A 27,798-nucleotide genomic window follows, 5' to 3' on the forward strand; every position below is an offset into this window, starting at 1 on the left:
TCGGTACCGCAAAATATTTATCCAACCTACACATTTTCTCTGGTATTGCAACTGTGTTACAATCATTCAGAGCCGCTAACACCTCCCCTAGTAATATACGGAGGTTTTCCAGTTTAAATTTAAAATTTGAAATATCTGAATCCAGTCTGTTTGGATCAGAACCGTCACCCACAGAATGAAGTTCTCCGTCCTCATGTTCTGCCACCTGTGACGCAGTGTCTGACATGGCCCTAATATTATCAGCGCACTCTGTTCTCACCCCAGAGTGATCACGCTTACCTCTTAGTTCTGGTAATTTAGCCAAAACCTCAGTCATAACAGTAGCCATATCCTGTAATGTGATTTGTAATGGCCGCCCAGATGTACTCGGCGCTACAATATCACGCACCTCCCTCTGAGCGGGAGATGTAGGTACTGACACGTGAGGCGAGTTAGTCGGCATAACTCTCCCCTCGTTGTTTGGTGAAATTTGTTCAATTTGTACAGATTGACTTTTATTTAAAGTAGCATCAATACAGTTAGTACATAAATTTCTATTGGGCTCCACTTTGGCATTGCAACAAATGACACAGGTATCATCCTCTGAATCAGACATGTTTAACACACTAGCAAATAAACTTGCAACTTGGAAATACAATTCAATTAGAATAATATTAAAACGTACTGTGCCTTTAAGAAGCACAGAAGATCTATGACAGTTGAAAATTAATAAATTGAAACAGTTATAGCCTCAATCCTTGTAAACAACACAACTTTAGCAAAGGTTTAATCCCATTAGCAAAGATAACAAATTCTGAAAGCAGGAAACAAATTACAGAATAAACGTTTTTTATCTCAGTCAAACTATAATTCTCACAGCTCTGCTGAGAGAAATTACCTCCCTCAAAATAAGTTTTGAAGACCCCTGAGCTCTGTAGAGATGAACCGGATCATGCAGGGAATACAATGAGTTGCTGACTGAAATATTTGATGCATAGTAAAAGCGCCAAAAAACGGCCCCTCCCCCTCACACACAGCAGTGAGGGAGAACAGAAACTGTCAGAAAAACAGATTAAGCAACTGCCAAGTGGAAAAATAGTGCCCAAACATTTATTCACACAGTACCTCAGCAAATGAAAACGATTTTACATTCCAGCAAAAACGTTAAACATAATCTCTAGTTATTAAACAGCTTTATGTATTTCTTACAGTGTAATTCTAGTGAAGTACCATTCCCCAGAATACTGAAGTGTAAAGTATACATACATGACATTATATCGGTATGGCAGGATTTTCTCATCAATTCCATTGTCAGAAAATAAAAACTGCTACATACCTCTATGCAGATTCATCTGCCCGCTGTCCCCTGATCTGAAGTTTACCTCACTCCTCAGATGGCCGAGAACAGCAATATGATTTTAACTACTCCGGCTAAAATCATAGCAAAACTCTGGTAGATTCTTCTTCAAACTCTGCCAGAGAGGTAATAACACACTCCGGTGCTATTTTAAAATAACAAACTTTTGATTGAAGATATAAAACTAAGTATAATCACCATAGTCCTCTCACACATCCTATCTAGTCGTTGGGTGCAAGAGAATGACTGGGAGTGACGTAGAGGGGAGGAGCTATATGCAGCTCTGCTGGGTGAATCCTCTTGCACTTCCTGTTGGGGAGGAGTAATATCCCAGAAGTAATGATGACCCGTGGACTGATCACACTTAACAGAAGAAATAGCTGACACTTCAGGTAGGACAGAAGAAATAGCTGACACTTCAGGTAGGACAGAAGAAATAGCTGACACTTCAGGTAGGAAAGAAGAAATAGCTGACACCAGGTAGGACAGAAGAAATAGCTGACACTTCAGGTAGGACAGAAGAAATAGCTGACACTTCAGGTAGGACAGAAGAAATAGCTGACACTTCAGATAGGACAGAAGAAATAGCTGACACTTCAGATAGGACAGAAGAAATAGCTGACACTTCAGGTAGGACAGAAGAAATAGCTGACACTTCAGGTAGGACAGAAGAAATAGCTGACACTTCAGGTAGGACAGAAGAAATAGCTGACACTTCAGGTAGGACAGAAGAAATAGCTGACACTTCAGGTAGGACAGAAGAAATAGCTGACACTTCAGGTAGAACTGAAGAAATAGCTGACACTTCAGGTAGGACAGAAGAAATAGCTGACACTTCAGGTAGGACAGAAGAAATAGCTGACACTTCAGGTAGGACAGAAGAAATAGCTGACACTTCAGGTAGGACAGAAGAAATAGCTGACACTTCAGATAGGACAGAAGAAATAGCTGACACTTCAGATAGGACAGAAGAAATAGCTGACACTTCGACAGAAGAAATAGCTGACACTTCAGGTAGGACAGAAGAAATAGCTGACACTTCAGGTAGGACAGAAGAAATAGCTGACACTTCAGGTAGGACAGAAGAAATAGCTGACACTTCAGGTAGGACAGAAGAAATAGCTGACACTTCAGGTAGGACAGAAGAAATAGCTGACACTTCAGGTAGGACAGAAGAAATAGCTGACACTTCAGGTAGGACAGAAGAAAAAGCTGACACTTCAGGTATGACAGAAGAAATAGCTGAAACTTCAGGTAGAACTGAAGAAATAGCTGACATTTCAGGTAGGACAGAAGAAATAGCTGACACTTCAGGTAGGACAGAAGAAATAGCTGACACTTCAGATAGGACAGAAGAAATAGCTGACACTTCAGGTAGGACAGAAGAAATAGCTGACACTTCAGGTAGGACAGAAGAAAAAGCTGACACTTCAGGTAGGACAGAAGAAATAGCTGACACTTCAGGTAGAACTGAAGAAATAGCTGACACTTCAGATAGGACAGAAGAAATAGCTGACACTACAGGTAGGACAGAAGAAATAGCTGACACTTCAGATAGGATAGAAGAAATAGCTGACACTTCAGATAGGACAGAAGAAATAGCTGACACTTCAGGTAGGACAGAAGAAATAGCTGACACTTCAGGTAGGACAGAAGAAATAGCCGACACTTCAGATAGGACAGAAGAAATAGCCGACACTTCAGGTAGGACAGAAGAAATAGCTGACACTTCATGTAGAACTGAAGAAATAGCCGACACCAGGTTGGACAGAAGAAATAGCTGACATTTCAGGTAGGACAGAAGAAATAGCTGACACTTCAAGTAGGACACAAGAGATATGTAGCATACGGGTTAGCTACAAGCAGGTAGATGCCAGATGGGTCAGTTTGATGTGGTGACACTGGCCTGGTTTATAAGTCCTGGGTTAAATGAATCTGCCTGTAGTATATAGTGTATGTAACATGCGCCTCTATTGTCTGGTTATGTGTGATGTTGTATGACATCCTCACCATGATGTAATCTAACATATATGTCAGCAAGTAGCAGGTACTAATTACTACAATTACACGGGTGTGCTGCTGAGCTCCATGTACTCTTCCTTCATTTCTGTTTTCTGGCAGCAATTGGTTGTCATATTACATGAAAAACTGTAAAATAACTGAGTGAACCCCCATTTGTTTGTAATAATCATTTCAGGGCAAATGTGTTGAATTATTTTAATTCCCCAGTGTCTTACTTTACACTAAGTTGTTATGGGCCGGATTACAAGTGCAAAAATGCAAGCGGTATGGAGCCCTAATGTAATATTGCTCCAGCTAAATCACTACAGCTTCCATTTTTGCACTAAAAGGGATATCAAACCCCCCAAATATCTTTTATGATTAAGACAGAACATACAATTTTAAACAATTTTCCAATTTACTTCTATTGTCAAATCTGTTTTTATTCTCTTCATATCCTGTGTTAAATGAGCAACAATGCACTACTGAGAGCTAGCTGAACATATCAGATGAGCCAGTAGCAAGAGGCAAATGTGCAGCCTCCAATCAACAGCTAGCTCCTAGTAATGCATTTCTCCTCCTGAGTCTACCTAGGTATGATTTTCAACAAAATTATGCCAACAGAACAAAACAAATTAGATAATAAAAGTAAATTAGAAAATTGTATTCTCCATCTGAATCATTAAAGGGCCATAATACCCAAATGTTGAAACACTTGAAAGTGATGCAGCATAGCTCTAAAAAGTTGACTAGAAAACATCACCTTAACATCTCTATAAAAAAGAAAGATATTTTACCTCAAAATGTCCTAAGTATTCTCACCCAATTGTTAAGGACTTTAAGCAGTAAATCAGTATGTCTGTCCCGGGACAGGCAAGGGAGTGAGCCTCATGCACACTCATGCTATTTCTCTATTCAGTTTAAGGAAGTTTACTATGAAATCTCATGAGAGTTAAGTCAAATCTCATGAGATCACAGTAAAAGAGTTCATGACCTCAGCACTGCTGATGCTGATTGGCTGCAGTTCATTTCTTCTTTTTTTTTACATGCAGCTGGGCAGCAGCTGAAGTATAACTTTTACACAGAACTTACTCTGCTAAGCTGAGGAAATTGTAAGGTAAAATAATATCTTTTTTTACATAGAGATGCTCAGGTGATATTTTCCTGTCAGCTTTTTATAGTTATACTGCATCAGTTTCAAGTGACTTAGCATATGAGTATTATGTCCCTTTAAAGAAAAATTGTGGGTTTCATGTCTCTTTAAATTATAAGTAGTTGGTTAACTTTTTTGGTGCATCACTATAGTTTTGCATGTGGTTTTGCACTATTAAACCCTAAACTGCCAGAACCCCCATTGCAAAAAAAACAACTTCTAGACCACAATAACCCCGCCATTACAATGAACTCTCTCACTGCTAAACCTGCCTCCAGCTTTTATTAACATTTAAACTGCCAGGCCCCCCATTGCAATTAACTCCTAACCACCACAATCCTCATCACAATTAGTCCCCCACCACAAAAACCGCTAGACCCCCATTAAAACTTACCCACTAGCCATTACCCCTATCATAATTACCACACACACACCGTAGTGAAGGCTGACAATAGCTTTTGCCTGTTTTTGTGTTTCATTACATTTTTTTTGTGATTTGTAAACATCAAGTGATATGAAGTCTACAAATGGCAGGCACAGTTCTAGGAGGTTTATGCACCCCTATTTATTATGGTTGCACCCCCATATATCAAATGTGCCAGCTGCCCTGATTTTGCAAGGTAGCTCCATTTCTTTTTTGTTTTTAAACTTATCCAGCACTTTATACTAAGCAGGGACTGAGATCAGTGAAAGAGAAGAGGGTTCCTAGGGGTCAGTAGAAGATAAGGTCCTTTACCAATACCTTCTGCATCCTTAATATTTAGTATTATACCCCCTAGATTTTATAGGCTAAAACCCACTCCTGGGCAAGTACCATTCCATTTGCTTCTGTCTCACAAAAGGGACCTGCTCCACCGAAATAAAACAAAAAATGGTGTTACGTGTCTTGATTGGCTGGACAAAATACAATATTGCTGAACATTTTTTTCCTAATTATTATTATCGGTTATTTGTAGAGCGCCAACAAATTCTGCAGCGCTATAAACATAGGCGGAATACAACAAAACATTTATAGAGATTAAACTGGTAGAGGGCCCTGCCAAGAGTCGCACTGTTGTAGTCAGCTCTTAAGAAGGTGATCTACAAACAGCTGGGCTCTTAGGCTTACATGCTAAGGGGGTTCAGGGGATAGTAATGGAGGAGAGGAACTGGTATAAAGAAAGGTTAGTGTAGGTTGTATGTATCCCTGAACAGTAGAGTCTTTAGAGAATGCTTGAAGCTTTCAAAACTAGGGGAGAGTCTTGTAGAGCGAGGCAGAGAGTTCCACAAGATGGGAGCCAGTCTGGAGAACTCCTGTAAACGGCAGTGTGAGGAAGTAACAAGAGAGGAGGAGAGTAGGAGGTCATGAGCGGAGCGAAGGGGACGGGAGGGAGAGTATCTGGAGACAAGTTCTGAGATGTAGGGGGGAGAAGTGCAGTTGAGCACTTTGTATGCCAGAGTGAGAATTTTGTGTTTAATCCTGAAGGCAAGAGGAAGCCAGTGAAGGGATTGGCAGAGAGGTGCAGGAGATGAAGAGTGACGAGTAAGGAAGATGAGCCTGGCAGAGGCATCATTATGGATTGTAAAGGAGCTAGGCGGCAGCTGGGGAGACCAGAGAGGACAAAAAAGAAAATATAGTTTTCTTAACTTGACATAACTATTTGTAGGGTTTTAGTTATGTGCTAAGTTTGAACTCTACCAGGATAATATGATAGATAAAATAAAATAGATAATTTATCTACAACAGCTGTACATGCTCTGTACAACATACAGACGCATCATATCTAGAGATGAGCGACACATTTTGCATCAGTAACTGAATTATAAATTATAAACTGAAATCGCTGCTCCTGTAGTAGATACATAAGAACATCTCATACCTGGTGTGCTCTCTGATCCTTGCCCAAGGCCAGACAGATCCAGAGGCTCTATCTTATCTTCTGGAGGAGAGTGAATATTAATGATCGGAGTTTGTTGAGATGATCTTCTTGTAGAGAATGCGCCCGCTGAGGAGACTAAAGAAAGGCCTGAACTGGCCCGTGACTCTCTGGAGCTGTAACATTAAGGGGAGCAGTAAGAGGGTGTATTAGATTTTCTGAAGTAAGAGAACAGACATTCTATAACTATGTAATCAATATGACAGAACACCGATAAGATGCAGGTAAATCTGTTCTTTGATATTGATCCATTATAAGAGAAAAAAATTCTGCCCAGGAATTTTGCTCATATTGAAAATATAATTTAATTTAAATTTCCAGTCTTACCAATTAGGGGTTAGGTGATAACAAGTAGAAAGCTCTCTTACAATAACTATCAAAGACTGGATAATGGAAGGTGGGGGTTGTTTGGTGTATTAATAACTCAGTAACTGCTAAAATGATTCAATACCGTTATTTCAAATTTGAACTGGTGACATGAGATGCCAAATGTGAGCCAATGGTTTTGTGGTTATTAAAAGTCCTTTATGAGATAGCAAATGTGTAATACAGCAGCAACACTGATACGACCCTATCAGATAGGTTTATAATATCATGATAACCTCACAGTCAGTAATAAAACAACACATTTGGCCCAATGAACTAAGCTGGGTTCCTGACTTGGGAAACTGTCCAACTGGCTTTGAATCGAACAGACAGCAGACACTGTATGGCCGCTGCCCAGATGTATCATGACACACTCACTTGAGTGTGTAATGCCGCCCATTGAGTGTTCAAGCCTGCCCTGCAAGGTCTAATAAGCAACATACACTGCTTAGTACACTGAGCCCATTATATATTAATAATATCCCTGGGAGTTTTCAAAAGAAAGAGCTTTAATCAGAATATCCAGTTATAAGTAGCTCTGTAGACTAAAAAGAGCAAATGTTTCTACAAATGTTTATACTTCTAAAATGATCACTTACAGGGTACAGTGCTGGTCGTTAAGGGGTTAAAAAGACACAAACGTAATTTAATTTTTTTGCATGATAGAAATGTTTAGAGTTTAACAGACTTATGGTTGTGAGTTACTCTATACCTGTGTAATCTATGGGCACTTATATCTTACTTGCCTGGTATCAGGGCTGGCCAGTGCCAGGCTGCGATCTCCAGTAACATTACTCCCGCTCGGGAGCATAGATGAGCACGATGCCGGGTCTAGTAAAAGACGGTGCGTTCCCAGTGTTGCTGGCGCAGTAACGGGACATCTACAAAAATCAGCATTAAACATTACACGACAAAACATTATTATAAACATTACAATCACGTATTAAGTAACCAATGAACATTGAAATTTAGCTTTCATGATCCCGGCAGACTGTACAGATTTAAATACTTTTGTTTACTTCTATTATTAGACTGACCTCTTGTTCTCCTTTGTTAATTATGGTATTAATCACAAAAAGATATGTCCTTAAAATGTGCAGTGGCCCAGATTTAGGTAAGATTGCAACTTACTCTTTTCTACTGTTCTCTCCTCCAGAGGGCGCTTTGAGTTGTGGCCACCCCCAAGCACAGATTTTCAGTTATACTTTTTCCCAGATTCCGTAAAACCCAATGCAAAGGATCACATGTGGCCCCCTCAGCAACCAGATAGTCACCCCCTGCTTTAAATACCAGCCTACTGAGGTATGCTCATGAGCGTGCACATGTGTTGAGTTGAGCACTATATGGTATCAGTGTTTTTAACAGTTTTTATAGAAATAGTATAAATGTAGTCCTGCAACACATGCACGATCCTGAGCATACCTTGGTATGTCCTCATGGAAATGTTTTAAACTGAAATGTGTCCGAAAAAATCTACAGCTCATTTGAAATTCTGCTCTAAAGCCTCAGGATGATTTACACTACAATGTCTTTATCTAAACATTTAATAACTAAATATATTCCTTCTAGTACTGAAGTCAATAAACTCATTATTTATTTTTGGGTCATACTGCTCTAAAGCTCTCTGCTATGGCGAGATTATCTAGGAATTCTCATCAGTACTGCAAGATAACATAATTTATGTAAGAACTTACCTGATAAATTCATTTCTTTCATGGTGGCAAGAGTCCACGAGCTAGTTACTGATAGGATATACATTCCTACCAAGAGGGGGCAAAGTTTCCCAACCCCTAAATGCCTATAAATACACCTCCCACCTCACTCATACTTATAGCTAAGTTGGTGAGGTGTAAAAGAAGTAAAAGCATAAAAACAAGGAGCAGGAAAAAAAATGTGCTTTATATAAAAAACAGAATTTATGCTTACCTGATAAATTTCTCTCTCTTGTGATGTATCGAGTCCACAGATTCATCCATACTTGTGGGATATTCTCCTTCCTAACAGGAAGTGGCAAAGAGAGCACCCACAGCAGAGCTGTCTATATAGCTCCTCCCTTAGCTCCACCCCCCAGTCATTCGACCGAAGGCTAGGAAGAAAAAGTTGAAACTATAGGGTGCAGAGGTGACTGAAGTTTTTCAAATAAAAATATACTTCCTGTCTTAAACAGACAGGGCGGGCCATGGACTCGATACATAACAAGAGAAAGAAATTTATCAGGTAAGAATAAATTCTGTTTTCTCTTGTAAGATGTATCGAGTCCACGGATTCATCCATACTTGTGGGATACCAATACCAAAGCTTTAGGACACGGATGAAGGGAGGGACAAGACAGGTACCTTAAACGGAAGGCACCACTGCTTGTAGAACCTTTCTCCCAAAAATAGCCTCTGAAGAAGCAAAAGTATCAAATTTGTAAAATTTAGAAAAAGTATGAAGAGAAGACCAAGTCGCCGCCTTACAAATCTGTTCAACAGAAGCCTCATTTTTAAAAGCCCATGTGGAAGCCACTGCTCTAGTAGAATGAGCAGTAATTCTTTCAGGAGGCTGCTGGCCAGCAGTCTCATAAGCCAATCGGATGATGCTTTTCAGCCAAAAAGAAAGAGAGGTAGCCGTAGCCTTTTGACCTCTCCGCTTACCAGAATAGACAACAAACAATGAAGATGTTTGACGGAAATCTTTGGTTGCTTGTAAGTAGAACTTTAAAGCACGAACCACATCAAGATAGTGCAACAGACGTTCCTTCTTTGAAGAAGGATTAGGACACAGCAAAGGAACAACAATTTCCTGATTGATATTCCTATTAGAAACAACCTTAGGAAGGAATCCAGGTTTGGTACGTAAAACCACCTTATCTGCATGGAAAACAAGATAAAGTGAGTCACACTGTAAAGCAGATAACTCAGAAACTCTTCGAGCCGAAGAGATAGCTACTAAAAACAGAACTTTCCAAGATAGAAGCTTAATATCTATGGAATGCATAGGTTCAAACGGAACCCCTTGAAGAACTTTAAGAACTAAGTTTAGGCTTCATGGCGGAGCAACAGGTTTGAATACAGGCTTGATTCTGACTAAACGCTTGAAGGTCTGGGACATCTGCCAGACGCTTGTGTAAAAGAATAGACAATGCAGAAATCTGTCCTTTTAAGGAGCTAGCTGATAATCCCTTCTCCAATCCTTCTTGGAGAAAAGACAATATCCTAGGAATCCTAATCTTACTCCATGAGTAACCCTTGGATTCACACCAATAAAAATGTTTGCGCCAAATCTTATGATAGATTTTCCTGGTGACAGGCTTTCTAGCTTGAATCAGGGTATCAATGACCGACTCAGAGAAACCACGCTTGATAAAATCAGGCGTTCAATCTGCAAGCAGTCAGACGGAGAGAAATTAGATTTGGATGCTTGAAAGGACCTTGGATTAGAAGGTCCTGCCTCATTGGCAGAGTCCACAGTGGAACCGATGACATGTCCACTAGGTCTGCATACCAAGTCCTGCGTGGCCACGCAGGTGCTATCAGAATCACTGAAGCTCTCTCCTGCTTGATTCTGGCATCCAGACGTGGGAGGAGAGGAAACGGTGGAAATACATAGGCCAGATTGAAGGACCAGGGCACTGCTAGAGCATCTATCAGTACCGCCTGGGGATCCCGGGACCTGGACCAGTAACGAGGAAGTTTGGCGTTCTGCCGGGACGCCATCAGATCCAATTCTGGTGTGCCCCATAGCTGAGTCAGCTGGGCAAATATCTCCGGATGGAGCTCCCACTTCCCCGGATGAAAAGTCCGCCTCCCAGTTCTCTACCCCTGGGATATGGATTGCTGAGAGATGGCAAGAGTGATCCTCCGCCCATCAGATTATTTTGGTTACCTCCATCATCGCTAGAGAACTCCGTGTTCCTCCTTGATGATTGATATAAGCTACAGTCGTGATGTTGTCCGACTGAAATCTGATGAATTTGGCCGCAGCTAGCGCATTGAATATCGCTCTCAGTTCTAGAATGTTTATCGGGAGGAGAGTTTCCTCCCGAGACCATAAGCCCTGTGCTTTTAGGGAGTTCCAGACTGCACCCCAGCCTAGCAGGCTGGCATCTGTCGTTACTATGAGCCACTCTGGCCTGCGGAAACACATTCCCTGAGACAGGTGGTCCTGAGACAAGCACCAGAGAAGAGCATCTCTGGTCTCCTTGTCCAGATGCAGTTGAGGAGATACATCTGCATAATCCCCATTCCACTGTTTGAGCATGCATAGTTGCAGTGGTCTGAGGTGTAGGCGGGCAAAAGGAACTATGTCCATTGCCGCTACCATGAGTCCGATTACCTCCATACAGTGAGCCACATATGGCCGAGGAATGGAATGAAGAGCTCGGCAAGTGGTTAAGAGTTTTGATTTTCTGACCTCCGTCAGAAATATTTTCATTTCTACCGAGTTTATCAGAGTCCCTAGGAAGGAAACTCTTGTGAGAGGGAAGAGAGAACTCTTTTTTATGTTCACCTTCCACCCGTGAGATCTCAGAAAAGCCAACACGATGTCCGTGTGAAACTTGGCTAGCTGGAAAGTCGACGCCTGAATTAAGATGTCATCTAGATAAGGCGCCACTGCTATGCCCTGCGGTTTTAGAACAGCCAAAAGGGACCCTAGCACCTTTGTGAAAATTCTGGGAGCCGTGGCCAACCCGAAGGGAAGGGCCACGAGCTGGTAATGCCTGTCCAGAAAGGCAAATCTGAGGAATTGATGATGATCTCTGTGAATAGGGATGTGTAGATACGCATCCTTTAAGTCCACGGTAGTCATATATTGACCCTCCTGGATCAACGGTAGAATAGTCCGAATAGTCTCCATCTTGAATGATGGTAGTCAGAGGAATTTGTTTAGAATTTTGAGATCCAAGATTGGTCTGAAAGTTCCCTCTATTTTGGGAACCACAAACAGGTTTGAGAAAAACCCTAGCCCTTGTTCCGCTTTTGGAACTGGGCGGATCACTCCCATGTTATGTAGGTCTTCTACACAGCGTAAGAACGCCTCTCTCTTTGTCTGGTTTGCAGACAATTGATAAATGTGAAATCTCCCCCTTGGGGGGGGGGGGGAGTCTTTGAAATCCAGAAGATATCCCTGGGACACAATTTCTAAAGCCCGGGAATCGTGGACATCTCTTGCCCAAGCCTGAGCGAAGAGAGAGAGTCTGCCCCCTACTAGATCCGGTCCCGGATCGTGGGCTACCCCTTCATGCTATCTTAGAGGCAGCTGCAGGCTTCTTGGCCTGTTTACCCTTGTTCCAAGCCTGGTTAGGTCTCCAGACTGACTTGGATTGGGCAAAATTCCCCTCTTGCTTTGCAGCAGGGGAAGCTGAAGCGGGACCACCCTTGAAGTTCTGAAAGGAACGAAAATTATTTTGTTTGGTCCTCATTTTATTTGTTTTATCCTGAGGGAGGGCATGGCCTTTCCCTCCAGTGATGTCTGAAATAATCTCTTTCAGTTCAGGCCCGAATAGGGTCTTTCCTTTGAAAGGAATGTTAAAAAGTTTAGATTTTGATGATACATCAGCAGACCAGGACTTAAGCCATAACGCCCTGCGTGCTAAAATGGCAAAACCTGCATTCTTTGCCGCTAATTTAGCCATTTGGAAAGCGGCATCTGTAATGAAAGAATTAGCCGACTTAAGGGCCTTAATTCTATCCATAATATCCTCTAATGGAGTCTCCATCTGAAGAGCCTCTTCTAGAGCCTCGGACCAGAAAGCAGCTGCAGTAGTTACAGGAACAATGCACGCAATAGGTTGGAGAAGAAAACCTTGATGAGCAAAAATTTTCTTCAGGAGACCCTCTAATTTTTTATCCATAGGATCTTTGAAAGCACAACTGTCTTTGATAGGTATAATTGTACGCTTAGCAAGAGTAGAAATAGCTCCCTCCACCTTAGGAACCGTCTGCCACGAGTCCCGCATGGTGTCAGATATGGGAAACATTTTCTTAAAAACAGGAGGGGGAGCGAATGGAATACCTGGTTTATCCCACTCCTTAGTAACAATATTCACAATCCTCTTAGGGACTAGTAAAACATCAGTGTAAACAGGAACCTCCAAGTATTTGTCCATTTTACACAATTTCTCTGGAACCACTATAGGGTCACAATCATCTAGAGTCCCTTATACCTCCCTGAGCAATAAGCGGAGGTGTTCAAGCTTAAATTTAAAGGCCGTCATATCAGAATCTGTCTGAGGGAGCTTCTTTCCTGAATCAGAAATTTCTCCCTCAGATAACAAATCCCTTACCCCTACTTCAGAACATCGTGAGGGTATGTCGGATACGGCTACTAAAGCGTCAGACGGCTCAGCATTTGTTCTTAACCCAGAGCTGTCATGTTTTCCTTGTAAACCAGGCAGTTTAGAGAAAACCTCTGTGAGGGTTTTATTCATAACTGTGGCCATGTCTTGTAAAGTAAATTAATTTGACGCACTAGAGGTACTTGGCGTCACTTGTGCGGGCGTTACTGGTTGTGACACTTGGGGAGAGCTAGATGTCAAACACTCATTTCCTTCTGTCTGAGAATCATCTATTGCTATATTTTTAAGTGCTAAAATATGCTCTTTATAATTTATAGACATATCAGTGCAAGTGGGACACATTCTAAGAGGAGGTTCCACAATGGCTTCTAAACACATTGAACAAGGATTTCCTTGATGTCAGACATGTTAAACAGGCTAGTAATGAAACAAGCAAGCTTGGAAAACACTTTAATTAAAGCAAATAATACTTAGAAAAAAACGGTACTGTGCCTTTAAGAGAAAAAAAGATGCACAAACTCTGTAAAACAGTGTAAAAAAGCAGTAAACTTTACGAAATTTTTAACAGTAGCATCATAAAGCCTTAGTAAGATTGCACAGCTAGAGAAATAAACGATTAACCCCTTAATGTAAAAACCGGATTGACAAAACGTCAAAAATCGGTAAAAAACGTTCAGCACCTTGCCACAGCTCTGCTGTGGCGCCTACCTGCCCTTTAGGAAAGATTTGTGGGGGAAAAAACTTCTTTTAAGCCCTCAAACACAGCAGGACCCTCTGGAGAAGCAGCTGGATGTCTCTGAGGAAAAGAAACTGCGCAACTGAGGTGCGACAATAGGCCCCTCCCACTTCACTCGATGTTATGGGGCCTAAACGAAACACACCAGAGTGTTTCTAAACTATCCATGTGGGTTAATAACCCTTAAATAAGCCACAATGACCCCTTAAAGTCCCTCAAAAAACGTTATGTTTGCAATAAAAAAACGTTTTTTCCTAACAGTGTCACCAGTAACCAATGAGCCCTTTATGCAAGCTGGGATTCCTACTAAGTGTCTGAATACAGCTTACCCTTCCCTCATGGGGATATTGCCAGCCTTTTCTAGAATTATCACAGTCTGTCTAGAAAAAAATAGACAGAACATACCTCAATGCAGCTTAGCATGCAAACCGTTCCCCCAACTGAAGTTTTCCTGTACTCTTCAGCCCTTGTGAGAACAGCAGTGGATCTTAGTTACAAAGTGCTAAGATCATCATCCTCCTTGCAGAAATCTTCATCCCTTTTCTGCCAGAGAGTGAATAGTACACACCGGTACCATTCAAAATAACAAACTTTTGCTTGAGAAAATAAAAACTAACATTTTTGTCACCACACTAACTTTACCCTTCCTAGCAGTTAAGCAGGCAAAGAGAATGACTGGGGGGGGTGGAGCTAAGGGGGGAGCTATATAGACAGCTCTGCTGTGGGTGCTCTCTTTGCCACTTCCTGTTAGGAAGGAGAATATCCCACAAGTATGGATGAATCCGTGGACTCGATACATCTTACAAGAGAAATTGCAACAACAAAAAACAAACAAAAAATGGGTGGATCTTGTGGCTTCTTTCCACCATGAAAGAAATGAATTCATTAGGTAAGTTCTTTCATATAGGTGGCAGGGGTACACAAGCTTGTTACTGATGGGATATAATACCAGGGCCGGATTGGGCCGCCGGGATTCCGGGAAAAATCCTGGAGGGCCGGCAGAGGCTGGGCTGGGGCAGCTGCAAAAGCGTGTCTGGAACACTCTGGAGAGCAGCAAAGTTGTGAGGGAGCGCAACGGGCTGCCGCTCGGCTAATTCACTAGCCGCATCGCTCCTTACATCACCGCCCATCACCTCCTTACAAATCCGCCCATATCCCTCATTTTGAACCGCCCACCCAGTAATCCTACTGAGGGCGTTCCAACAGATTCAGTATCCCCCATTAGAATCTATATCACTGTCTCTCGCCGCACTTGCTTTCAGCCCCTCCCCTTTCTGACAGACGCAGAGAAACACTGCCCAGTGATGCCTTGGTGTATAGCTCTGTCCATACGAGTAAGAGAATGTCATTCTGGTAAACACCTTTTTAAATAGTCATTAATTACTGCCTATGCTTATGTTTATAGACTGTTTCACATTCCCTGTTTTGAGTCTTCTCAGTAACCAGGGAACCCTGATTTCAGCTCCGGTAAAAGTAAAGGAAGTGACGTGAATGTTATTTATATATCAGGTCATTTTTTTTGCTGCAGGAAATAATGCGGGGCTGCTATATAACGATCTGCACTGGCTGGTATTTTACCTGGGCACAGAAGAAAATGATTGTTCCTCGTTTTGGTCTCAGTAAAATGTTTATTTGCGTGTGTAGCAGCAAACTGGATCCTAGGGGAATTTACACACTTGTAAGGCTGTCATCAATAGCCTTAAAAAGGAAGTGTAGCCCTCACTGTACTGGCTAGTAGCCATTAAATCAATTATGTGGGATGCAAGCATGCATAGAACGCATATAAATCAGCCCGATTTTATAATAAGGTATTACAACATGACCACTACAATTTAACCCGCGTAGAGCCCATAGCAGGATTTTTTTTTGTCTTTGTTCTTTCTACTTCCTAATAATACTCATTGGCTTATAAAGACAATTACAAAATTTCTATTGGTGGAGAGGAATATGTCTCTGCAAGTATGTCATTCAGGATATCAATGTGCCTTTCTTAGAAAAAAAAATACTCTAAGATGTTTAAAAATGTTCACTTTAACATAAATGCTTTTTTTTAAAAAAAGAAAGCACTACAAATGGTGGGTGGTACTCTCCTGAGTGTGGATATTTTAAAATAATAACTTTTCTTAAAAAAATATATTAAACAGCAAAGATTTATGTTAATGATTTGTTGCTGAACTGTCTAATGTGTTTTACATCCCTTAGTGGCAAATAAAAATGGACTACAACGTCCCTTTAAAACCTTTTTTTTCCCAGAAGTTTGGGAATAATGCACAGCAATTAATGGGCCAGAGGGGCGGGGCTGGGTCAGAGGGGGCGGGGCTGGGTCAGAGGGGGCGGGGCTGGGCCAGGCCGGTCTATACAAATTTCCAGGGCTGGTCTGATGTCCCAGTCCGGCCCTGCCAAGCTGTGGAAGTCCACGATTAACAATAAAGGGAGGGATAAAATAAAAACAGCTATTGTCGCTAAGAAATTAAATCCAAAAAGTTATTGTCTTTTTGAAAATAAAAAAAACTCAAAATATAGGCACTAGAATCAAACTGAGACAGCTGCCTGAAGAACCTTTCTATCAAAAACTGCTTCAGAAGAAGCAAAAACATAAAAATGGTAAAATTGAGTAAAGGAATGCAAAGAAGACTAAGTGGCTGCTTTGCAGATTTGATCAGCTGAAGCTTCATTCTTGAAAACCCAAGATGTGGCAACTGATCTAGTAAAAAGAGCAGTAATTCTCTGAGGTGGAGACTGACCTGCCTCCAAATAAGCTTTGTGAATCAGTTTCAACCAAGATGCTAAAGAAATGGCAGACACTGTCTGACCTTTTCTGGAACCAGAAAAAAAAAACAAATAGACTAGAAGTCTGTCTGAAATCCTTAGTAGCATCTACATAGAATTTAAAAACTCTAACAAAGTCCAAAGAATGCAAAGAACTTTCAATAGAAATCTTAGGATTAGGACATAAAGAAGGAACAATAATTTCCCTATTAATGTTGTTAGAATTCACAATTTAAGGTAAAAAATTTGAAAGAAGTCTGCAAAACAGCTTTATCTTGATGAAAAATCAGATAAGGAGACTCACAAAAGAGAGCAGACGATTCAGAGACTCTTATAGCAGAAGAGTTGGCCAATAGAAACAACAATTTCTGAGAAAGTAGTTTAATGTCCAAAATATGCATAAGCTCAAAAGAAGACGCCTGTAAAATCTTCAATACCAAATTAAGACTCCAAGGTGAAGAAAAAGATTTATGACAGGTTTAATACGAATTAAAGCCTAAACAAAACAGTGAATATCAGGAAGATTAGCAATCTTTCTTTGAAATAAAACAGCAAGAGCAAAGATTTGTCCTTTCACAGTATTGGCAGACAAATCATTATCTAAACCATCCTGAAGAAATTGGAGAATCCTAGGAATCCAAAAGGAATGCCAGGAGTAATCATGGGAAGAACACCATGAAATATACATTTTTCAAACCTTGTGGAAGCTCTTTCTTGAAACAGGCTTGTGAGCCTGAATTATAGCGTTAATCATAGTCAGAGAAACTTTTATGACTGAGGACTAAACGTTCAATTTCCATGCCCTCAAGATTAGAGATTTGAGATCTGAATGGAAAAACTGACCTAGAGATAGAAAGTCTGGTCTTAGAGGAAGAGGCCGAGGCTTGCAACTGGACAATGGGACAAGGTCCGCATACCAAAACCTGAGAGGCCACACTGATGCTATCAAAAACACATAAGATTGTTCCATTATGATCTTTAAAATCACTCTTGGAAGTAAAACCAGAGGGGAAAAACGTAAGCTGGCTGATAAGACCAGGATACTGCTAGTGCATCCAACATTTCCGCCTGAGGATCCCTGGACCTGGAAAGGTACCTGGGAAGTTTCTTGTTCAGACGAGAGGCCATCAGATCGATCTCCGGAAGGCCCCACATTTGAACAATACGATAGAACACATCTGGGTGAAGGGACCACTCCTCAGGATGTAGAGACTGTTGGCTGAGATAATCCGTTTCCAATTGTCTACACCTGGAATATGAATCACAGTGATTAGACAGGAATTGGATTACGCCCAAGATAGTACATATGTCACTGTTGTGATAATGTCTGTCTGAAAACAATGGAAAGATTCTCTCTGCAACAGGGGCCACGCCTGAAGGGTTTGAAGAGAGCACAAAGTTCCAGAATATAGATTGGTAACCTCATCTCTTAAGGATTCCAAACTCCTTGTGCTGTCAGAGACCCACAGACACCTTCCCAACCTGTAAGACTTGCATCTGTGGAGATCACAGACCAGGTAGGACGAACAAATAAGATCCCTTGAAGAATAAAGTCAGAGAGAGTTAAGTGTTGGGATTAAAGAATATCAGTTGTGATATCCGAGTGTAACCCTTGCACCATTGGTGCAACATGTAAAGCTGAAGAGGTCTCATATGAAAAATGAGCAAAGGGGATTGCGTCTGATGCTGCAATCATGAGACCTAAAACTTCCATACATATAGCCACTGAAGGGAATGATAGAGACTGAAGGTTTAGACAAGCAGAAACCAGTTTTATTCATCTCTTGTCTGTCAGAGTTAGAGTCTAACTGAATACTGAATCTATCTAGAAACAAAAAAAGGTGACCCTTGTCTGAGGAATCAAGAAACTCTTTGGTAAATTGATCCTCCAACCATGTCTTCAAAAAAACAAAAATAGTTGTGTCATGTGAGATTCTGCTAAGCTTGTACCAAGATATCGTCCAAATAAGGAAAACACTGCAATACCCTGCTCTCTGATTACAGATAGAAGGGCACCAAAAACCTTTGAGAATATTCTCAGAGCTGTTTCTAGTCCAAATGAAAAAGTGAGAAATTGGTGATGTTTGTCTTGAAAAGAGAATCTCAGAAAACAATAGTGATCTGGGTGGAATGGGATGTGAAGGTAAGCATCTTGTAAGTCTATTGTGGACATAAACTGAACAAAAGGCAGAATAGTCCTTAAAGTCACCATCTTGAAAGTCAGGACTCTTACAAATCGAAAGTTTTCAGATCCAAAATTGGTCTGAAAGAATTTTCCTTCTTTGGGACAATGAAAAGATTTGAATAAAACCCCAACACTTGTTCCTGAAGAGGAACTGGAACAATTACCTCCAAAAGTTCTAGATCTGAAATGCATTTCAGAAAGACCCGAGCTTTTACAGGGTGTTTTGGAACATGGGTTAGAAAGAATCTTCCCATGAGAGGTCTTATTCTGAATCCAATTTGATAGCCCTGAGAAATAATATACTGAATCCAGTGATTTTCGATAGAGTTGGCCCAAGATTCTTGAAACAGTTTAATCTGCCCCCCACCAGAAGAACTGGATTAGTAGTCGCACCTTCATGATGGCTTAGGGGCTGGATTCGGGTTCTTATATTGTTTGGATGTGTTCCAATTAGAAGATGGTTTCCAATTAGAGCCAGAGGCTTTAGGGAAGGGAGCAGGTTTTTGTTCTCAAAAGGATGAAAACGATTGGAAGCTTAAAATTTTTCCCTAGATGTTTTGTCTTGGGGAAGAAAAACTAATTTCACCCCAGTAATAGTAAAAATAATTGAATCCAATTGAGAACCAAAAAGGTTCTTACCTTTAAAAGAAAGAGATGGTGTCTAAAACAAGATTACAATGTCAGCATTCCAAAATTTTAAGCCAAAAAGCTCTTCTAGTAAGAATAGCTAAAGACATAGATTTGATACTGATTTTTATAACATAAAAAATTCCATCGCAGATAAAGTGATTTGCAAGTTGAAGTAAAAGAATAATGTTAGATAATTCAGGGTCTGAAGACAACTGCAGAGCTTAACTGTCCAACCAAAAAGGTAGAAGCAGCAGCGACATCAGCCATAGATATAACTGGTCTAAGAATATAGCCAGTAAGTAAGTATGCCCTTCTAAGATAAGATTCAAGCTTCCTATCTATAGGGTCTTTAAAATAAGTGCTGTCTTCAAATAGTAGTGCATCTGGCAAGAGTGAAAATAGCCCCGACAACCTTTAGGTACTGTTTCCCAAAGTTCCAAATTAGCAATAGGTAAAGGATATCATTTTTCAAACCTAGAAGAAGGGTTAAAAGAGGTACTTTTAGCAATCACATTAGAGATAGCGTCTGTAATAGGAAAAACTTCAGGAGTAATAACAGTAGTCTTAAATACAGAAATTAAATTATTACAAGTTTAAACATCAGATGCTTTAGGATCCTCAATCCCCAAAGTAAACAACACTTCCTTAAAAAGAGAGTGAATATATTCAATTTTAAACAAAAATGAAGATTTGTCAATCTCTGTCTCTGATGTAGGAACCCCTGAATCAGATGAACCCCCATCAGTAGAGGATATGTCAGTATGTTAATGGTCATTACAAAATTCACTAGATTATGGAAAATTTTGTAATGTCCTTTTACGTTTATTTGAAAATGGTATAACAATTATAGCCTTCTCTATGGCTGTAGCAATGAAATCTTTCATTGCTGCAGGAATGCCTTCTATATGAGACAGAGTTAATAATAGTGGATACATTTGTACTCATAGAAATATTGTCAGAATGTAATACATTTTCAAAACAAGAGCCACATAATTGAGCTGAAGAAATCAGATCAGCTTTTTTACAACAAACACACTAAGCTTTTGTAGAAATAATTTCAGGCAGCTCAGTTTCTATGGTAGTATCTGAGGCAGGTTCAGTTTGAGACATCATCGCAAAAAAATTACAAAAAATATATAGTTAGTTGCCAAACATCACATGCTCCTTAAAGGGACAGTACACTGTAAAATTGTTTTTACATTAATGTATTTTCAATGACTTGTTATATCAGCAACAGAGTATAAAATATTTGAGAAATTGCATTTTCAGGTTTATTTGTGTATATGAAGTAGCTGGTTTTGTGCTTTGAAACCACAGCCTATTACAATGGGTTGAACTTAAAGGTAATATCATTTCTCATTATGGCCTAGATTTAGAGTTGGGCGGTAGCCGTGAAAACCAGCGTTAGAGGCTCCTAACGCTGGTTTTTACCGCCCTCTGGTATTTGGAGCCAGTCATTAAAGGGTCTAACGCTCACTTTCCAGCCACGACTTTTCCATACAGCAGATCCCCTTACGTCATTTGCGTATCCTATCTTTTCAATGGGATCTTTCTAACGCCGGTATTTAGAGTCGTGGCTGAAGTGAGCGTTAGAAATCTAACGACAAAACTCCAGCCGCAGAAAAAAGTCAGTAGTTAAGAGCTTTATGGGCTAACGCCGGTTTATAAAGCTCTTAACTACTGTGCTCTAAAGTACACTAACACCCATAAACTACCTATGTACCCGTAAACCGAGGTCCCCCCACATCGCCGCCACTCGATTAAATTTTTTTAACCCCTAATCTGCCGACCGCCACCTACGTTATACTTATGTACCCCTAATCTGCTGCCCCTAACACCGCCGACCCCTACATTATATTTATTAACCCCTAACCTGCCCCCCACAACATCACCGCCAGCTACCTACAATAATTAACCCCTAATCTGCCGCTCCGTAAACCGCCGCTACCTACATTATCCCTATGTACCCCTAATCTGCTGCCCCTAACACCGCCGACCCCTATATTATATTTATTAACCCCTAATCTGCCCCCCTCAATGTCGCCTCCACCTGCCTACACTTATTAACCCCTAATCTGCCGAGCGGACCGCACCGCTACTATAATAAAGTTATTAACCCCTAATCCGCCTCACTCCCGCCTCAATAACCCTATAATAAATAGTATTAACCCCTAATCTGCCCTCCCTAACATCGCCGACACCTAACTTCAATTATTAACCCCTAATCTGCTGACCGAATCTTGCCGCTACTGTAATAAATGGATTAACCCCTAAAGCTAAGTCTAACCCTAACCCTAACACCCCCCTAAGTTAAATATAATTTAAATCTAACGAAATAAATTAACTCTTATTAAATAAATTATTCCTATTTAAAGCTAAATACTTACCTGTAAAATAAACCCTAATATAGCTACAATATAAATTATAATTATATTATAGCTATTTTAGGATTTATATTTATTTTACAGGTAACTTTGTATTTATTTTAACCAGGTACAATAGCTATTAAATAGTTAAGAACTATTTAATAGCTAAAATAGTTAAAATAATTACAAAATTACCTGTAAAATAAATCCTAACCTAAGTTACAATTAAACCTAACACTACACTATCAATAAATAAATTAAATAAAATACCTACAATTAAACCTAACACTACACTATCAATACATTAATTAAATACAATACCTACAAATAACTACAATTAAATTAACTAACTAAAGTACAAAAAATAAAAAAGAACTAAGTTACAAAAAATAAAAAAATATTTACAAACATTAGAAAAATATTACAACAATTTTAAACTAATTACACCTACTCTAAGCCCCCTAATAAAATTACAAAGCCCCCCAAAATAAAAAAAATGCCCTACCCTATTCTAAATTAAAGAAGTTCAAAGCTCTTTTACCTTACCAGCCCTGAACAGGGCCCTTTGTGGGGCATGCCCCAAGAAATTCAGCTCTTTTGCCTGTAAAAAAAAACATACAATACCCCCCCCAACATTACAACCCACCACCCACATACCCCTAATCTAACCCAAACCCCCCTTAAATAAACCTAACACTAAGCCCCTAAAGAGCTTCCTACCTTATCTTCACCTCGCCGGGTATCACACCGATCCATCCTGGCTCCAAAATCTTCATCCAACCCAAGCGGGGGCTGGCGATCCATAATCCTGCGGCTGAAGAGGTCCAGAAGAGACTCCAAAGTCTTCATCCTATCCGGGAAGAAGAGGCGATCCAGACCTGCAACCATCTTGATCCAAGCGGCATCTTCTATCTTCATCCGATGAGGAATGGCTCCATCATGAAGACCTCCAGCGCGGATCAATCTTCTTCTGACGACGTCCAACTGAAGAATGACGGTTCCTTTAAGGGACGTCATTCAAGATGGCGTCCCTCGAATTCCGATTGGCTGATAGGATTCTATCAGCCAATCGGAATTAAGGTAGGAAAATTCTGATTGGCTGATGGAATCAGCCAATCAGAATCAAGTTCAATCCGATTGGCTGATCCGATCAGCCAATCAGATTGAGCTCGCATTCTACTGGCTGATCGGAACAGCCAATAGAATGCTAGCTCAATCTGATTGGCTGATCGGATCAGCCAATCGGATTGAACTTGATTCTGATTGGCTGATTCCATCAGCCAATCAGAATTTTCCTACCTTAATTCCGATTGGCTGATAGAATCCTATCAGCCAATCGGAATTCGAGGGACGCCATCTTGGATGACGTCCCTTAAAGGAACCGTCATTCTTCAGTTGGACGTCGTCGGAAGAAGATTGATCCGCGCTGGAGGTCTTCACGATGGAGCCGTTCCTCATCGGATGAAGATAGAAGATGCCGCTTGGATCAAGATGGTTGCCGGTCTGGATCGCCTCTTCTTCCCGGATAGGATGAAGACTTTGGAGCCTCTTCTGGACCTCTTCAGCCGCAGGATTATGGATCGCCAGCCCCCGCTTGGGTTGGATGAAGATTTTGGAGCCAGGACCGATCGGTGATACCCGGCGAGGTGAAGATAAGGTAGGAAGATCTTCAGGGGCTTAGTGTTAGGTTTATTTAAGGGGGGTTTGGGTTAGATTAGGGGTATGTGGGTGGTGGGTTGTAATGTTGGGGGGGGGTATTGTATGTGTTTTTTTTTACAGGCAAAAGAGCTGAATTCTTTGGGGCATGCCCCGCAAAGGGCCCTTTTCAGGGCTGGTAAGGTAAAAGAGCTTTGAACTTTTTTAATTTAGAATAGGGTAGGGCATTTTTTTATTTTGGGGGTCTTTGTTATTTTATTAGGGGGCTTAGAGTAGGTGTAATTAGTTTAAAATTGTTGTAATATTTTTCTAATGTTTGTAAATATTTTATTATTTTTTGTAACTTAGTTCTTTTTTATTTTTTGTACTTTAGTTAGTTTATTTAATTGTAGTTATTTGTAGGTATTGTATTTAATTAATGTATTGATAGTGTAGTGTTAGGTTTAATTGTAGATAATTGTAGGTAGTTTATTTAATTTATTTATTGATAGTGTAGTGTTAGGTTTAATTGTAACTTAGGTTAGGATTTATTTTACAGGTAATTTTGTAATTATTTTAACTATTTTAGCTATTAAATAGTTCTTACCTATTTAATAGCTATTGTACCTGGTTAAAATAAATACAAAGTTACCTGTAAAATACATATAAATCCTAAAATAGCTATAATATAATTATAATTTATATTGTAGCTATATTAGGGTTTATTTTACAGGTAAGTATTTAGCTTTAAATAGGAATAATTTATTTAAAGGATTACTTTCTGTTATCATTTTTAAGCTAAACAACTAACATATTAAAGTTAATAAACATTAATTAAAACCTACTGACCTATATTTTCTCCAAAACGAAGTTTCATAACGTTCTAAAAGTTATATCTTTTATTCGCCGATGATGTCACGTTATCCTGCCCACTATTTTCAGCACTGTGTGTTCAAAATACTTAAACCAATAACTTTGTGTTTAAAGCGCCATTTTGAAACCTAGGTATTGTAAACGGATTGGTACAGAGCAAAGGATACTCACAGAGTGGGTTTGGAAAACAATTAAATTTGCAGACAAGATTTCTGATATACGGTAGAGATATGTTAATGAAATGCTATTGATAAAAAGCGTATTTTGGGTAGTTAGTTAGTAACAGGCATAGAAAATATTTACTTACAGTGGCCCTTTAATAAGAGTTAATTTATTTAGTTAGATTTAAATTATATTTAATTTAGGGGGGTGTTAGGGTTAAAGTTACACTTAGCTTTAGGGGTTAATAAATTTATTAGAGTAGCGGTGAGCTCCTGTCGGCAGATTAGGGGTTAATACTTGAAGTTAGGTGTCGGCAATGTTAGGGAGGGCAGATTAGGGTTTAATACTATTTATTATAGGGTTATTGAGGCGGGAGTGAGGCGGATTAGAGGTTAATACATTTATTATAGTAGCGCTCAGGTCCGGTTGGCAGATTAGGGGTTAATAAGTTTAGTTAGGTGGAGGCGACGTTGGGGGCGGCAGATTAGGGGTTAATAAATATAATATAGGGGTCGGCGATGTTAGGGCAGCAGATTAGGGGTACATAGGGATAATGTAGGTGGCGGGGGTGTACGGAGCGGAAGATTAGGGGTTAAAAATAATATGCAGGGGTCAGCGATAGCGGGGGCGGCAGATTAGGGGTTAATAAGTGTAAGGTTAGGGGTGTTTAGACTCAGGGTACATGTTAGAGTGTTAGGTGCAGACGTAGGAAGTGTTTCCACATAGAAAACAATGGGGCTGCGTTAGGAGCTGAACGCGGCTTTTTTGCAGGTGTTAGGTTTTTTTTCAGCTCAAACAGCTCCATTGTTTTTTATGGGGGAATCGTGCACGAGCACGTTTTTGAAGCTGGCCGTGTCCGTAAGCACCGCTGGTATCGAGAGTTGAAGTTGCGGTAAATATGCTATACGCTCCTTTTTTGGAGCCTAACGCAGCCATTCTGTGAACTCTAAATACCAGCGGTATTTAAAAGGTGTGGCCAGAAAAAAGCATGCGTAGCTAACGCACCCCTTTGGCCGCAGAACTCTAAATCTAGGCGTTAGTTATTACTTTGTGTACACACACTTGCTTCCTTATCTTATATTTGTCTGGAAAACTAAAGCTCAATACATACAGAGAACAATGGAAAATTATAATTGTATTACTTAACTATCCTGCACACCACTGAGAGTGTAACTTCTGGCTGTGTTTACCTAGGCTATTCAGTAGCTGAGACTCCAGTTTCGAAACTTTCAGTATAGGTGACTAAAACAAAGGCTAAATTAGCTATTTCAAATGCTGAAATAGGAGTAAAGGAGCTACTTGTAAACAATTTATTACACTCTAGCAGGTAAAATGGAAAATTGGGAATAATTTAAAGGGGAGAACATTTTTGGGTGAACTGTCCCTTTAATACAGCAGTACTTTTACGAGGAAATGAGAAACATTGCTATTAAAATAATAAAACATCAATGAAGATGTACAATCAAAATTTGCATATAGCTCTCTAAAAATTGAGAGAGCACAGTGAAGTGGAAGCAGGTCTTTTAAGCTGAAAAAAGACACAACAATTTTGCCGCCAAAAATACAGCGCAAATTTATGATGCTTCACTAGTGACGCAAATAGCGTCACCCGTGGTGCGCCATAGATGACCCAATAGCGTCAATATGTGCCCGATTTTGCGTGCAAAATATGAAAAAATAGAACCTCCGAGTATGCAGAGGTAATGAAGGCCTAAGCTAAGCTAAAAAATAAACATTGTTTAACTAACCCCCAAACACTAAAAAACTAAATTTATGCTTACCTGATAAAGTGTTAAGTGTCACTCCCCTACCCATAATCCCCAGTCATTCGACCAAAGGGAAATGGAAAAAGAAGGTTCAGTAAAAAATAACTGAGTTTAGTAAAAACTATCTGTCATAATAAAGGGTGGGGTCGTGGACTCTCCATATCCGGAAAGAAAGAAATTTATCAGGTAAGCATAAATTTTGTTTTCTTTGCTAAGATATGGAGAGCCCACAACGTCATTCAATTACCCAAGCTAGAGGACACAGAATGAACAGGAAGGGAGAACAAGACAGGCAGACCTAAACAGAAAAGCACCACCACTTGAAGAACCTTTCTCACAAAAGAGGCCTCAGCTGAGGCAAAAGTATCAAATTTGGGAAAAGTATGCAGAGGACACCAAGTTGCAGCCTTGCAAAGCTGTTCCACGGAAGCTTCATCTTTGAAAGACCAAGAAGAGGAGACAGTCCTAGTGGAATGAGCTGTAATTCTCTCAGGAGGCTGCTGTCCAGCAGTCTCATAAGCAAAACGAATCATACTTCTCAACTAGAGGGAAAGAGAAGTATAAGTAGCCTTCTGACCCTTACGCTTTCCTGAGAATCAAACAAACAGGGCAGAAGACTGGCAAAAATCCTTAGTCACCTGTAGGTAGAATTTCAGAGCATGCACAACATCCAAGTTGTGCAACAGACGTTCTTTATAAGAAGAAGAATTGGGACAGAGAGAAGGAACAACAATTTCCTGATTAATATTTCTATACAAAACCACTTTAGGAAGAAACCCCAATTTAGTACGAAGAACTGCCTTATCTGCATGAAAGATAAGGTAAGGCGAATCTCACTGCAAAGCCGAGAGTTCCGAAACTCTCCGAGCAGAAGAGATAGCAATAAGAAACAAAACCTTCTAAGATAGCAACTTAATATCAATGGAATGCATTGGCTCAAACGGAGCCTGCTGCAAAACTTTAAGAACAAGATTAAGCCTCCAAGGAGGAGCAACAGGTTTAAACACAGGCCTGATTCTGACTAGGGCCTGACAAAAAGACTGAACATCTGGCACGGATGGAGAGCCCACTCCCTGGGATGAAATATCTGTCTGCACAGGAAATTCGCTTCACAGTTACTCCAGGAATGTGAATGACAGATAGACAACAAATGTGAGCTTCTGCCCACTGAATAATCCGTGCCACCTCCTTCATGGCTAAGGAACTCAGAATTCATCCCTGCTGGTTGATGTAAGCTGGTTGAGGTGATGTTGTCCAACTGAAACCTGATAAACCGGGCTAGGGACAATTGAGGCCAAGCCATCAAAGCATTGTAAATCACTCTCAACTTCAAGATGTTTATGGGGAGAGCAGACTACTCCCTAGTCCATAGTCCCTGCGCCTTTAACATTTCCCAGACTGCTCCCCAGCCTTGCAGGCTGGCGTCCATGGTCACAATCACACAGGAAGGTCTCCAGATGCATGTGCCCTGAGACAGATGGCCCTGAGAAAGCCACCACGGGAGAGAGTCTCTTGTCGACTGGTCTAGATCTATCCTCTGAGACAGTTCCGAATGGTCTCTGTTCCATTGTTTGAGCATGCATAATTGCAGAGCTCTCAAATGGAATCGAGCAAAAGGAATGAT

At 40.4% G+C, this 27,798-nt stretch overlaps 1 protein-coding gene across 1 annotated transcript in view; it reads right to left on the bottom strand.

Moving 5' to 3' along the window:
• Positions 1-27,798, bottom strand: part of LRGUK (leucine rich repeats and guanylate kinase domain containing) — a 208,160-nt gene that overhangs the window by 18,242 nt on the left and 162,120 nt on the right. The window contains exons 18-19 of the mRNA XM_053716389.1: positions 7,519-7,653; positions 6,350-6,522 (exon numbers count right to left, since the gene is read on the bottom strand). Coding sequence (XP_053572364.1) covers positions 6,350-6,522; positions 7,519-7,653 — 308 coding nt within the window. The remainder of the gene's footprint in view (positions 1-6,349; positions 6,523-7,518; positions 7,654-27,798) is intronic.

The sequence above is a fragment of the Bombina bombina genome, chromosome 6 (genome assembly GCF_027579735.1).
Source record: "Bombina bombina isolate aBomBom1 chromosome 6, aBomBom1.pri, whole genome shotgun sequence".
Classification (NCBI taxonomy): domain Eukaryota; kingdom Metazoa; phylum Chordata; class Amphibia; order Anura; family Bombinatoridae; genus Bombina; species Bombina bombina.